The sequence below is a fragment of the Triturus cristatus genome, chromosome 2_1, assembly GCF_964204655.1.
Source record: "Triturus cristatus chromosome 2_1, aTriCri1.1, whole genome shotgun sequence".
NCBI classification, from domain to species: domain Eukaryota; kingdom Metazoa; phylum Chordata; class Amphibia; order Caudata; family Salamandridae; genus Triturus; species Triturus cristatus.
The window spans coordinates 54,346,645-54,361,934 of record NC_140581.1 but is presented as its reverse complement, the minus strand read 5'-3'; the positions used below and the strand labels follow the sequence as shown (position 1 = coordinate 54,361,934).

The 15,290-nt window shown below is 46.2% G+C and overlaps 1 protein-coding gene across 1 annotated transcript in view; it reads right to left on the bottom strand.

Moving 5' to 3' along the window:
* Positions 1 to 14,895, bottom strand: part of LOC146863717 (vomeronasal type-2 receptor 26-like) — a 30,309-nt gene extending 15,414 nt beyond the window's left edge. Inside the window, exon 1 of the mRNA XM_085627866.1 lies at positions 14,772 to 14,895. Within this exon, the coding sequence (XP_085483992.1) occupies positions 14,772 to 14,895 (124 nt within the window). The remainder of the gene's footprint in view (positions 1 to 14,771) is intronic.
* Positions 14,896 to 15,290: the final 395 nt, after the last annotated feature.

Here is a 15,290-nt window from a genome sequence, read left to right as displayed (position 1 = left end):
AAGGTCCTACGAATCTTGGCTCCAAGTTACGTTTCCGACCAAAATTTCGGGTAACGACCCAATCGCCTGGCCGGAGCTGATGTCCAGGACCCTCTGTCTGCGCCGGTAGAGCTTCAAAGACCTGTTGATGAATCAACCGTAGTTTAGTGGTCAAATCATGAAGGTAATCAATTAGCATTGGATACTCAAGACTATCAAAGGCCTTAGGTCTCGGGACTCCCCAAATGTTCGCAGGGCGGCCGAACACAATCTCATATGGGCTAAGCCCTACTCGAGAGTGTACAGTCGCCCTGGTTGATAGGAGAGCCAGAGGCAAGGCATCAGGCCATGATAGACCAGTGGAAGCTTGTATTTTTGCAAGTTTCAGTTTCAGGGTACCGTTGTACCCTTCAACCAAACCCGCTGCCTGAGGATGATTAGCGCTATGGAATTTTTGACGGATTCCAAGGCCCTTACACACACTCTGCATCACACTTCCTACAAACTCACTTCCATTATCCGACCACACGATCCGTGGCATTCCATACCTAGGAAAGTATTCCTTCAGCAGGATTTTCGCTGTGGACAGGGCAGTGTTATCCTTAAGAGGATAGGCCTCAATCCATCTAGAGAACGCGCAAACCACAACCAAAACATACTTCAGGTTATTGCATCTCTCCATATGGATAAAGTCCAGTTGGATCACCTCAAAGGGACAAACAGGGGGAGCAAAATGACCAGGTGGAGTGGGGGTGCCCTTGCCAGGATTGTGCATCAAACACACCATGCAATTCTTAACCACTCTCTCAGCACACTTAGTAATACCCTCATTCTTCCATACAGGGGACAAGAACTTACATATCCCTTTTGCACTAATATGTGACAACCCATGAGCCATCGTCACGACAGCTAATACGTACGCATCTGGTAACATCCACCTTTGACATTCCGTCAAGTCAACCCAACATCCATGCATATCCAACCTTCCCGTACTTTATTTCCACTTGATCTTTTCAGCTTCAGTTGCCTCGTTCTGAATTGCTTTCACACTCTCAACAGTGTCTTCACACATACCAGTTTCCGTCGGCCATCTCACTGAACTTGTCACGTACATTCGAGTTGTAAAATTCTTAGCCGTTTCCTTAGCAATCTCATCCGCAAATGCATTACCACGACCAACATCATCCGTCACTTTCCGATGTGCGCTACATTTAACAATCGCCACTTGTTTAGGCAACGTAAGTGCATCCAAAAGATCATTCACGAGCTGCCCGTGTTGGATCTTCGTCCCATGCGATGTAATAAATCCCCTTTCTCTCCAAAGTCTTCCAAAACTGTGCGCAACACCGAATGCGTACTGACTGTCGGTAAACACATTCACTCGCTTTCCCTTAGATAAGACACATGCCCTTGTCATTGCAATCAACTCTGCCGCTTGTGCTGAAATCTGATTCAATCTCGCACTTTCCACAACCGTGCTCAACGTCACTACAGCATACGCAGTCGTCACATCGCCATTCGGCAATTTGAAGCTAGAACCATCAACATACAAAGTACCATCAGGATCTGCCAAAGGAGTGTTTTTCAGGTCCACACGACCCTTTGTTTCTTCCTCAGTTCGTAAATAACAATCATGTGGTGGTACATCATCTGATTCCGTATTACTCGGCAACAGTGTCGCCGGATTCAGTACATTACAACGCTTGATCTGTATATGACTTGCCAAAAGGGTCAGCTCGTACCCAGACAACCTTGCACTCGTCAGATGTTGAGTTTTTGTACGATTCAGAAGAGTATCAACTGCATGCGGAACCATCACTATGAGCATATTATCCATGACAAGGCCTGCGGATTGTCGAATAGACGCCGTAGCTGCCGCCGTCGCCCTCAAGCAACTCGGCAACGCTCTAGCTACCGGGTCTAAAGTCGAGGAAAAATATGCACATGGGCGCTGCTTGTCACCAAATTGTTGCGTTAAAACACTCAACGCACAACCTTCCCTCTCGTGGACGTATAGTGTAAATGGCTTGCTGTAATCAGGAGTACCTAACACAGGAGCCGAACACAACGCATCACGAAGTTCAGAAAAACTTTTCTGACATTCCTCGGTCCATGGCAAAGGAGTCAAAACATCCTTGCACGTAAGAGCTATCAATGGCTTCGCTAACAGTGAAAAATTTGGAATCCACTGTCTACAGTATGACGTGATACCTAAAAAGGCACGCACGTCTCTCTGAGTCGTCGGCACAGTCATTCGGGCAATTGCTGCAATTCTTTCAGGGGTCAACTTCCTTCCCGCCTTTGACAATAAGTGACCTAGATAGGTAACTTCTTGACAACAATATTGCAATTTAGAAGGTGACACCTTGTGGTGTAAGTCGCATAGATGTTGCAACAGCGCCACAGTAGCAGTCTTACAAATTTGTTCAGTGTCTGCAGCTACCAACAGATCGTCAACGTACTGAATCAAGGCCGCACCAGCTGGCAGCACGAATGCATCAAGTTGGCTCTTGAGAGCTTGGCTGTAGATCGATGGGCTCTCACAGTAGCCTTGAGGTGCGCGTTTGAACCGGAAGCTACGACCACCTAATGAAAAACCAAACAAATCTCGACTTTCCTCAGCAATTGGAATGCTAAAGAACGCATTCTTCAGATCAATTACCGAGAACCATGATGCAGAGGCTGGAATCAGAGTCAGTAAAGCTGTAATGTCGGGCACCACAGGAAACTGCGGGACAACAATTTTATTTACCTCCCGTAAGTCAATAACTAGACGGTACACAGGGGGCTTGGAGGGATCAGTTCGCTTCAGAATAGGCAACACAGGACTATTACACACGTTACCTCGTGTCTCCTCAATAACATCTTTATCGATCAAATCATAGATGATCGCTAATAGTGCCCGTTCACCATCAAGGGAGATACGATACTGGGGTATGCGCAGTAATCGCGCATCAACTTTCAATTGAACAACATAAGGTCGTATTTCCAGCAGGCCCACATCATTGGGACCTGTCGCCCACAAAGAAGCCGGAAGAGAACTCAATTCCGGTGGGAGCTTGTCGATCGATAAATACATAGGGGAAATCACTCTCTGACCCAATGCAAGTTCTACTCCCGTAGGAGAGCAGTACAAAGTTGCATGTAACCTTTTCAACAAATCCAAGCCCAAAAGATTCTCACCACAACCAGTAGTCAAAATCAAAGGAGCTTCTAACTCATGAGACCCAATCGTAAGGGGCAAGGGTCTAGAAACCGGATTGCTAACGGGGGCGCCAGAGAATCCAACGGAAACATTCGTTAAGCCAGACAAAGGCGCGCCAGGGAGTTTCGAATGCATGATGGAACTTTTTGCTGCACCAGTGTCCAACAGAAAAGGCTCAACGACGCCCAATGTGGCAACTGCGACATAAGGCCCTCTCTGATCCACCGGAACTGATACTTCTCCCTTCCTTTGTCTATGGCCGTCCTAGTAGATACCGTCCGTATCAACATCACGCTCGACATAATAGTCGTCCACATGATACTGTGCAGATCTACCAGACGAGAGATCGCGTCGATCGAAACAATTCTGCGAGTCTGACGAAGTTGCAAGACGCTCAGACTGAGTCTGAGTAACACCGCGACCTCTACCACGTGAAGCTTGTTGAGGACCACTACGACCTCCTCGAGCCGACACACCATTGTTCCTATCACGTAGAACTGGGCAATTAAACTTCAAATGGCCCTCCCCTCGACAATATGCACATTGATTATACCCCAACACAAAGCGAGGTGCGGGAGAGTCATTGCGCACCTGCGATCTGGGAAACTGCGATTGTGAGCGATTTGGCTGTTGCGAGTCATTAAAATGTGAGCGTGGAGGATACGCTTGCTGCAATAAGACCTTAGTTTTAAGATCCTTCGTTTTCTTATCTGCACGTTCACTTTCTTCCTTTTCTCTATTTTCATAATACTGGGCCGTAGCCAATATTTGAGCAGTGGTAGAAACAGCCCACAAACTCTCAGAATTCTTCAGCTTGTTGCTGAGTTCGGGCAACAAGTTCGACACAAATTTATCGACAAACAACCGCTGACCACCCTCTGAACTCATGTCCTGACCACTATGATCAACAAATGCTTCCTCAAATCTCGTAAAGAAATCGGAAACACTCTCATCCCTCTTTTGCTTACACGCGGACAATTTGTCCCAATTGACGCGCATCGCTGGCATAAGCGCTTTCATAAGAGTAATTATCCTCTGGGGCAAATCCACAATAAGCTGTTCAGGTTTAGCCCCACCAACTTGCTGGGCGTCTGCCGCCGTAAGGGCAACCCAGTCACCGCCTAACTCAGCCGCGTGATTCTCGTGACGAATTTTCGCCCAAATCGGCTGAGGCACTACATTGCCAAACAACATGTCGATATCAGCAAGATTCATAACAGTAGCATCCACTAGTTGGGACAACTCCTTATAATAACCTGCAGGATTTTTACGAGGATCGGGCAAAGTTTGCTTCACCTGCAAAACTTCCGATCGCTTCCAAGGGAGGTGTATCCACACTCTCTGAAACCGTCCTGGGACAGCAGGATTAGCATTAGGATCACCTGGCATCCACACTGGGGGAACTTCTCGCATAGGATATTGACCAGGTTTTGCCATCCACTCTTCGGTCTCGTCTTTGAACAACGCTCGAGGTTGCACTGTACATCGAAAGGATAACAGACGTTCTAGAGCAGCTCGAACCTTATCACCTACAATCACACCAGTTGTAAATTGATGATGGAGCTCAGAAACCTCAGACGGTACATTGTCGACCACATTGTCGACCACATCATGATCCCATTCTTCCCTCAACGATTTACACATTTCCTCAAACACGAATCGTTGCGTGGGCGCATTAAACTGGGAAAATGTTTCAAACACTATACGCGAAGTGTACTTAACAGGATTACGAATCCATTTACGTGCCATTTTTACCAACGATTCACGTTCCCTACCATCAGGAAGCTGGCTACGCCTCTGAGCAACATCAGAAAGAGTCGATCCAAGTATTGGCCAAAAAGCGGAGAATAAAGAGTAGCAACAGCATTCAGGAGACGGCTACGAACAGAAGGAGAAGAAGAAGAAGGCACAGGTGCAACAACAGTAGGAGTGGAAACAGTAGAGGTGGACGCGGCACCAGAAGTAGCGGGAACGACAGGCTGAGGAGGGGCTGGGAAAAGCGCCGTAGGAAGAGAAGCCGGTAAAGGAGAATGGACAATTTGCGGCACAAGAGGATTCGGGGGAGCGGGAGGAACGACGGGCTGACCAGCAGCCGCCAAAACAGCAGGTTGAGGAATAGGAAGAATCATAGGACCCACAGTATCTGGAGCATAGGGGGGTGGTGATTTCAACAAATAAGATAGGAGCGAATCTTCTATCACTTCTTCTCCCGTCTTATCAGCATTAGACGGTAACACCGGGTAACACTTATCCACCGCCATATGATGAAGTCGAGCACTAACTTCCTGCTCTTTCTCATCTTTGTCTCGCTGATACTGTTCAGCATTTCGCATCACCGTAATGACACCTTCTCTCTTATTTTTCTTACTCTGTTTGATTTCTTTCTGCTTGGCCTCTTTACGCCATAACCGGAAGGAATCAAACATGGCTGGCCTAGCCTTCTTTTTAAACAGTTTAGCTTCCAAATTATCTAAAACAGCAGTTTCGAAACTACCATGTGATGGCCAACTAAGAACACCATCATTTTTAGTGTAACGGACCCAATATTCGTTATATACGATAGGACCCACACCATGGCGACTATAGAGCTCATAAATTGGAGTTCCAACCGGAGGTATCGGACATGAACCCTCCAGCCGGGAATCCATTCTGCAACATTTAAGAAACCCAAACAAAGTACTACGGCCAGGCATCGTGCACACTAACCGAGTTTACAAACTTCAAGGGCTATCGAATTATGATGTCCTCGCACAAAAATGCGAGACCCTCGGTTTTGGCAATTGCAATTGTCAAATAAAACCCAACAACTAAGAACCACAAATGCTATGGAACCATGCAAACAACAAAGGAACACTGGGAGCGACCCACAAATACTTAACTGAAAGAGCAATGGCATCACCAGGAAGGCCCGTCTATCGTCTCGCCGTACAAAGGACTACGCCAGGCGCCAAAACAGGTCAACAGGCAGGGCATCAGTCCGTCGCAGCCGTCAGGAGGCGGGGATCTTCGCGGGAAAAGACGTTGGGCCACTTATTTCGACAACTGGATCGATGAAGCGGGGTGCACCTTCCCTCGGAGATTTCACACGAAGTTCCTCACGATCGTCGGGCTTTGGACCGGTACCGCTGATGTCGCCCCACGTTGGGCGCCAACTGAAGGACTGGGTTATTCTAAGACCCAGCGGTGCCAGGGGACAACACCTGAAACCTTTGTGGGTTACCTGTTCTGGCGTACAAAACACAGAGACAAGGGACACTTCCAGCGACGTCAGAGATCAGCGTTTATTTACTGCAGGGATACAGAGATCACAAGAAGTACACAACGTGTAGGTTCTCGGAGACTGCTTCAAATTGCAAAAGTGGATCGCTCCTTTTATACACGTTTTTGCCATTGCACAGTATGGTGAACAAAAGTTACAACTCAGTTCCCACAATAAACTTCAAAAGAGTCGTGTTCATGTTTCAGGAGGCCGGAACATAATTACAGCAGCATTGCCGGTTCCCAACTGTAAAAACATATCTACCCCGCAATAAAACACATTCCATTCTGACCGTAAACACATTAGGAGAGAGGACAAGAACAGATGCAAAGAAAGGACAAGGATGCACAACAGGTTAAAGAAGAGTGTCGGGAGTAATAAAAGAAACTTGATGACAGGATCAAAGACCTCATGTCCAATTCATGCATGACTGAAACAATAGGCTAGCACGGCAAGATGAGTCCCGAGCGGGGCCATCTGCCTTCGCCGTGTCATTTCCCTTATCGTAAAAGTCACCATCAAAGAAAGCGGGCAACGTCCGTTCGCTGGCTACTTGAGGGCAAGAAACAAAATGGATGTCGTATCTAAAATGGAACCCGAGGGTTCGGATGAACAAACCCAAAAATGAGACGAACCATACGTGGTTGCGTAGCGAAACTGCGTACACCCACTATACTCGTCATTTGCGGTTCGTAGACACCAAACTCATCCATATTCGTCACCACTCAAAAAGTGTCGTTCCGTCTCACACGGAACCTCACCCACTGGGGGCAGAATCTGCCCCCCCGGGAGAACAGAAAGCCCACTAAACGCCAGGGATTTTGTTTTTGCCCCATTTTTTGGGGGAGATGGGGGCTGCCCAAAACGGGCATGCCAATGCCCCCGCCCCCACCACCATTACAGCCCCCCGGGGGTAGAAAGCCCACTTAACACCAGGGATTTTCTTCTGGGGTATTAATTAGGGGTGGGGCTGCCCAAAACGGGCATGTCGATGCCCCGATGCCCCCGGCCACAAAATTAGTCTTTCTGCCCCCCCGGGGGGCAGATGGGGCAGTAGCCCCCAATCTGCCCACACGGAGGGGCAGAAAGCCCACTAAACGCCAGGGATTTTGTTTTTGCACCTTTTTTTTAGGGTGGGGGCTGCCCGAAAAGGGCATGCCAATGCCCCCACCACCATTACAGCCTTTCTGCCCCCCCGGGAAGCATATGGGGGCAGTAGCCCACTTGATGCCAGGGATTTTTTTTCGCGCACATTTTTTTAGGGTGGGGCTGCCCGAAACGGGCACGCCAAGGCCCCTACTCCCCACCACCATTACTGCTTTTCTGCACCCCCGGGGGGCAGATGGGGCAGCAGCCCCCAATCTGCCCCCGGGGGTGTAAAAAGCCCACTAGATGCCAGGGTTTGTTTGGGGCAAATTTGAATTAGGGTGGGGGCTGCCCAAAATGGGAATGCCCATGCCCCCTCCCCCGCAAAAATTACAGCCTGCCTACCCCCCCCGGAGTGGCAGATGGGGCAGTAGCCCCCAATCTGCCACCTGGGGGGGGGCAAAAAGCCCACTAGACACCTGGGATTTTTTGGGGCAAATTTTTATTAGAGTGGGGGCATTGGCATGCCTGTTTTTGGCAACCCCCACCCTAACTAAAATTTGCACAAAAAAATCCCTGGCATCTAGTAGGCTTTCTGCTCCCCCTGGGGGCAGATGGAGGCATTAGCCCCCAATCTGCACCCTGGGGGGGGCAAAAAGCCCATTAGTTGTCAGGGATTATATTTAGGCAAATTTGAATTAGGGTGGGGGCTGCCCAAAACAGGCACGCCCATGCCCCCACCCCATCCCCTGCAAAAATGACAGCTTTCCTCCCCCCCTAGGTGGCAGATGGGGGTATTAGCTCCCAAAATGCCCCCCCGGGGGCAAACAGCCAAGTAGACGCCAGGGATTTTTTGAGCAAATTTTGGTTAGGATATGTGCATTGGCATGCCCGTTTTGGGCAGCCCCCACCCTAATTAAAATTTGCCCAAAAAACTCCCAGTTGTGGCACACCGGGCTCAAACAAATTTCCCAGCACCCAGCGTTCCCCCAGGTCTCCCGGTAAAAATGGTGCCTCACTTGTGTGGGAGGCCCAAGTACCCGCGACAGGCAAGGGCCAAAAACGTAGTTCAGAAATGTGTGGGTTTGGTAGGTTTCCCTAGGTGTCGGCAGAGTTAAGGTTCACAAACTACAGCTAGGCACTTTGCCAAAAAAGGGTCATTTTTCACTGCGAAATTGAGGTGTGACCACATTGCATTTTGCGCCGTTTCCTGTCACGGGCACTAGGCCAACCCATACAAGTGAGGTACCATTTTTCTCGTAAGACTTTGGGGAACACAGGGTGGGTGGAAAATTGTAGATCCACGCAGATTCCAGAACTTTCCACCACAGAAATGTGGGGAAAATGTGTTTTTTCTGACAATTGTTTAGGTTTGCAAGAGATTCTGGGTAACAGACCCTGGTGGGAGGCAGTCAAGACACCCCATCCTGGATTCCCCTGGGTGCCTAGCTTTAAAAAATGTATAGGTTTGCTAGGTTTCCCTAGGTGCCGGCAGAGCTAGGGTTCACAAACTACAGCTAGTCACTTTGCCAAAAAAGGGTCATTTTTCACTGCGAAATTGAGGTGTGACCACGTTGCGTTTTGTGCCGTTTCCTGTCGCGGGCACTAGGCCGATCCACACAAGTGAGGTGCCATTTTTCTCATAAGACTTTGGGGAATGCGGGGTGGGTGAACATTTGTGGATCCATGCAGATTCCAGAACTTTCCACCACAGAAATGGTGGGAAAATGTGTTTTTTTGACAATTTATAGGTTTGCAAGGGATTCTGGGTAACAAAACCTGGTGGGAGGCAGTCAAGTTTCCCCATCCTGGATTCCCCTAGGTGTCTAGTATTCAAAAATGTATAGGTTTGCTAGGTTTTCCTAGGTCCTGGCAGAGCTAAGGTTAAAAAACTACAGCTAGTCACTTTGCCAATAAAGGGTCAAGTTTCCCTGCGAAATTGAGGTGTGACCATGTTGCGTTTTGCACCGTTTCCTGTCACGGGCACTAAGCTGACCCACACAAGTGAGGTACCATTTTTCTCGGAAGACTTTGAGGAACGCGGGGTGCATGGAAATTTGTGGATCCATGCAGATTCCATAACTTTCCACCACAGAAATGTGGGGAAATTGTGGGTTTTTTGGACAATGTTTTAGGTTTGCAAGGTATTCTGGGTAACAGACCCTGGTGGGAGGCAGTCAAGTCACCCTATCCTGGATTCTCCTGGTTTTCTAGTTTTCAAAAATATATAGGTTTGCTAGGTTTCCCTAGTTGCCGGCAGAGCTAGTGTTGCAGGGATTCTGCTTATGCACAGAACTATGCACAGGAAACCAGGACCTCAGTGAATTGTGGTGTACCAGAAACTCACCTCAGAACCCAGAACCCCTTATCCGACCAGCATCAGTGTCCCATTCGTTATCCGAGTTTTATCTCAGCGGTCCCAATGTACAGACAACCCAGAACAAGCGACTTAGTGTATTCTCAGGAATGGTGGGAATCAGAAATACCTGTTCGTAATTATTCTCATATCAGTCCACAACAGAATAAACAGAGACACGGTAAAGTTTAAAGAGTTTATTTTATAAACCTCGTGTCCTAAGATGCAGTACTTTGGATAACATAAGCAGACAAATGATTAAAATTAAAACCATCAGCATAGTTACAATACCATAGAGAATGAAAGGAATGATCATACTAAAATGACAGTGGATCTCAGCCACCTTCCTTTCGCTAGCAAACTAATATTATTATTATTAGACTAGTAAAAGGTCCCTAGGCTTGAATGGGGAACCCCATACCGTAAAGATCAGCTCAGTGAGATCACATCACAGGATCAGCTAGGCTCTGCTCCTGGGAAAGCTCTTCTTCCGAATGTAATGAAAAACATGTAACACTGCATTATTAAAAGCACCCGACTTTCAGTTATTTGCAACTGTGTGCGTGTTATGGCTAAATAGTGGGCCGATCAACCTGAACCCAACAACATGCACCGTCTAGCGACCCAGACTGTTTCTTTACACGGTGTGCAGACCAAGGTCGCTGCTCACTGTTTGGGATGTGAACAACAGACAGTTCTCATGTCAAGCATTTCTCAATTGACTACAATGTGACTACAGTGTCGTGTGCAAAAGCAGCAAAAGCGGCAAGATGGCTTTCTAACATCTAACGCGGTTGTGCTAACTTAGCATTGTACGTATATAGATAGCAATCTTCACTACATTAGGGTTCAAAAACTACAGCTAGGAACTTTGCAAAAAAAGGGTCATTTTTCACTGTGAAATTTAGGTGTGACCATGTTGCGCTTTGCGCCGTTTCCTGTCGCGGGCACTAGACCGACCCACACAAGTGAGGTACCATTTTTCTCGGAAAACTTTGGGGAACATGGGGTGGGTGGAAATTTGTGGATCCACGCAGATTCCAGAACTTTCCACCACAGAAATTGTGTGAAAATGTGTTTTTTTGACAATTTTTAGGTTTGCGAGGGATTCTGGGTAATAGACCCTGGTGGGAGGCAGTCAAGTCACCCCATCCTGGATTCCCCTCGGTGTCTAGTTTTCAAAAATATATAGGTTTACTAGGTTCCCCAAGGTGCCAGCAGAGCTAGGGTTCAAAAACTACAGCTAGGAACTTAGCAAAAAAGGGTCATGTTTCCCTACGAAATTGAGGTGTGACCACGTTGCGTTTTGCACCGTTTCCTGTCACGGGCACTAGGCTGACCCACACAAGTGAGGTATCATTTTTCTCGGAAGACTTTGAGGAACGCGGGGTGCATTGAAATTTGTGGATCTACGCAGATTCCATAACTTTCCACCACAGAAATGTGTGGAAAATGTGTTTTTTTTGGACAATTTTTTAGGTTTGCAAGGGATTCTGGGTAACAAAACCTGGTGGGAAGCATCTAAGTCACCCTATCCTTGATTCAACTGGGTGCCTAGTTTTAAAAATGTATAGGTTTGCTAGGTTTCCCTAGGTCCCGGCAGACCTATGGTTCAAAAACGACAGCTAGGCACTTTGCAAAAACTGGGTCATTTATCACTGCGAAATTGAGGTGTGACCACGTTGCGTTTTGCACCGTTTCCTGTCGCGGGCACTAGGCCGACCCACACAAGTGAAGGACCATTTTTCTCGTAAGACTTTGGGGAACGCGGGGTGGGTGGAAATTTGTGGATCCTAGCAGATTCCAGAAATGTGGGGAAAATGTGTTTTTTTTGTACCACATCCTGGATTCCCCTGGGTGTCTAGTTTTCACAAATGTATAGGTTTAGTAGGATTCCCTAATTGCCGGCAGAGCTAGGGTTAAAAAACTACAGCTAGACACTTTGCAAAAAAAGGGTACATTTTCATTGTGGAAAATGTGGTGTATTCACGTTGGGTTTTGAGCCATTTTCTGTCATGGGCACAATGCCTACCCACACAAGTGAGGTACCATTTTTATCGGGAGACTTAGGGTAATTCATATTTGTAAAGCAACTGTTATTACCTATTGATTTTTGATGCATTTCTACATTCTAAATAAAAGACATTGAGTAAAAAAGAAGTCATTTTGTAAAATGATAGATAATTCTCATGCTAGTATGAGTATTCCCAATTTCGAAAATGTGCAAATATGTGCTGTTTCTATACTCTATAATTTGTTCCCATTTCAGAAATACATAGGTGTCTTTCATACCGATTTTTCAATGTATACATTTTGCCACAATAATTGCTATATACCCAGAACATAATAAAAAAACCATTGCAAATTGCTACTCAGTTTTTGACTCTGGGTTCGTTGGGTTCTTGGTGAACCTACAAGTCCTATATATTTCCACAACCAGGAAGGTACAGAAGATGTAACGGTATATTGCTTTCAAAGAGCTGTCATAATTAGAAGAAGTTACAAGTGAAAATGTTGACACAAAAGGCTGTTGTTTTAATCTAATTTTCAATTTTTCCAATATTTAACTGTTAGTTTCTCTATGGACACCTTGATGAATCTACACAAATGACCCCTTGCTGAATTCAGAATTGTATCTACTTTTCTAAAATGTATAGCTTTCCAGGATCCATTATTGCTTTCACACCCATTTCTACCATTAACTGTAAGGAGATTGAAAGTACAAAAAGTAGCAAAAATAGGCTATGTCCCAGAAAAATGCCAAAACTGTGTAAAAAACGTTGGTTTTCTGTCAAACGTCTCTCATTCCCTAAAACTGGGAAAGTGGTGATTTCAGCCCCACAAACCCTTTTATGATACCATTTGCAGAGAAAAACCCAGACGCTTTCATTTACAGCCCTTCTTTCCCATTTTTCCCCAAAAAAACAAAATGTTGCTCTATTTTGGCTAATTTCTGGGACCCCTCCATGGGAATCCACAATCTCTGGGTACCTTTACAATCCCCATGATGTTGGAAGAAAAGGACGCAAATTTGGCGTGGATACATTATGTGGTCAAAAAGTTACAGGGGCCTAAGCGCGCACTACCCCATATAGCAAAAAAAAAGGCTTAGCACAGGGGGGAAAAAGGCCTATCAGCGAAGGGGTTAAACCCAGATCTGTGACTGGGGGCAAATGTTTTGTCAATGTGCAACATTCCGTCCATCATCTTGTGTGTTTTGCTGTTCGTCCTATGTGGGAAGGGTATGCCCAGACGTGGGTCCCGTGCTAACTATGCCACTGGAGTCAAGCTATCCTGGCTGAAGAGGGGTGAAACCCCGAAACCGGTCCTAGGATGCTTGATTCCGGTCCAGGGAAGACATGGCTTGGCAGTTCAGGCTGGACTGTTCCCATGAGGCACAGGGTCAAGACTGATTTGCATATGGCCATGTCTGAACTGGGGTGGCGTGGTGAGCAAAATAACAATGGATTAAACCCAGATCTGTGACTGGGGGTGAATGTTTTGCCAATGTGCAACATTCCGTCCATCATCTTGTGTGTTTTGCTAGAAGGTTGCATTTACCTGTTTCTTCATTAGACAATATATTAGAGCAATTACCCACTCTAGTATTTTTCTCAAAAGTTCGACCATTATAAAACCACATATCTCTCTTCCAAAACTTTCCCTAAGATCTTACCCTCTTCCTTCCACACTGTAAACACAACTAACAGTGAAATACAACTCTTGCTCATCCATTCAATCAAAATTAGAACATTCATGTTTAGAGTGTGTAGCAATGCAGCATAGGGCAGAGCACGTCATGCCCGGAACCCATGCAAAGGGCAGTGGTGACCACATCTAAATAGGGAGCAGTACTATTTGATGCCCAAACTACATAACCCAAAGACAACATAATCTTTCAATAGGCATTTGCGGAGCAGATCTTATGTAAAAAAAACAGCAAAAACTTCACTGGTGCTTTGTCGCTAGAGTAAGTGCGCATGTAAGCAACATATAAAGTCAGGGCCATATTTATGAGCCCAGTTGCGTCGCTCTTGCACCATACAACAATACAAATGAGATTTATGACACTATGGAAGGCCACTTTGTGTGATCCTGAGCAGCTTCATAAATCTGCATAAAATGCAGCAATTTGCACAGCATTGCGTTACTCTTCCCTGGGAAGGCATTTTATGGGTGTTGTGTAGATGTTCCCACAAAACTCCCATGGTTTTTGATGCAATTCCAGATTTGCCAAAAGTGGTCCACCTGGGAATGCACCTTAAGGATACGAGTTCCCAGGGGAGGCATAGCGACAGAAATGTATGTATTTATCCTTGCTGCTTTATCTATGTGAGCATGCATTCTGCAGCAGACATCGATGGTGGAAAATGCCTCTCAGGATTGTTTTTGTGCCAGAAGATTCCCCTTCCTGCACATAAATAATCCTGCATGCAAGACAAGCACCCTTGCATTGGTGAGGTGGTGCTAGGCAATCAAAACAGAGCTAATGCAGGGAAAAAGGCAGGAATGCACCATTTTCTTTTAACAGGCATGTAGTGCAGCAATGTGACTTTCTCATAAATATGCCCCTTTAGTGTCTATGCAGTATATATTCCAATGATTTGAGACTGTACAATAAAGGCAGGGGGGCATCTGTTGTCTAAGTAGGACAAAACAAGCTATAACATTATATTGAGAACCACGGAGTTCCACGATCACTATTCATAATTTACTAGCACAGAGGGCTCCCACAAGCACTTCACGAGCTGGGCAGATAACATGAATATTTGCTCTGAAGGCACGTCCTCAGAAGGCACGTCTTCAGAAAGATTCTCTCCTGTATTTAATGCACTCATTCTTGTTAATGCCCTACAAATGCTATCAGTTGTAAAGTCTTCACTCACCAGAAGAGTTTGAAAACTCCCCCTCTGCACAGGGCACACAGTCAAAGCAGCAGATGGGCTTTCCTTCTATGAGAGCCTTCCGGTACCCAGGGGTGCAGCTCTTACTACAGACAGAGGAGGGCATCTGCGAAAAAAAGGGATGAGGAGAAGAGACCAATTTTAAGGACTGACAAGAGAACTGTAAAAGGCCAACACTATTCAGAAGAGACACATATTGTAGTTCAGAGCTCTATTTAGAAGACCATCAAGGAAATTACTTTGTTAAATGTCCATTACTTAAAAGTGATCTGAGTTATTTGTCAGCAAACGTGTTTGTCGCATGAACCATGCGGCTGGTATGACTGGCCAGTGACTGGGCAGTTCCTGATCATCACCTCATATACAAGCTTGCGAGAATGGCAATATACTATGAAATGAAACCAGTTATCCGATTTAAATATAAGGGCTGCATAATGAGCTGCAGAAAGAGATGTCCCTGCCTGCATACTGTGCAGCACATGAACAAATGTTACTGAAGCA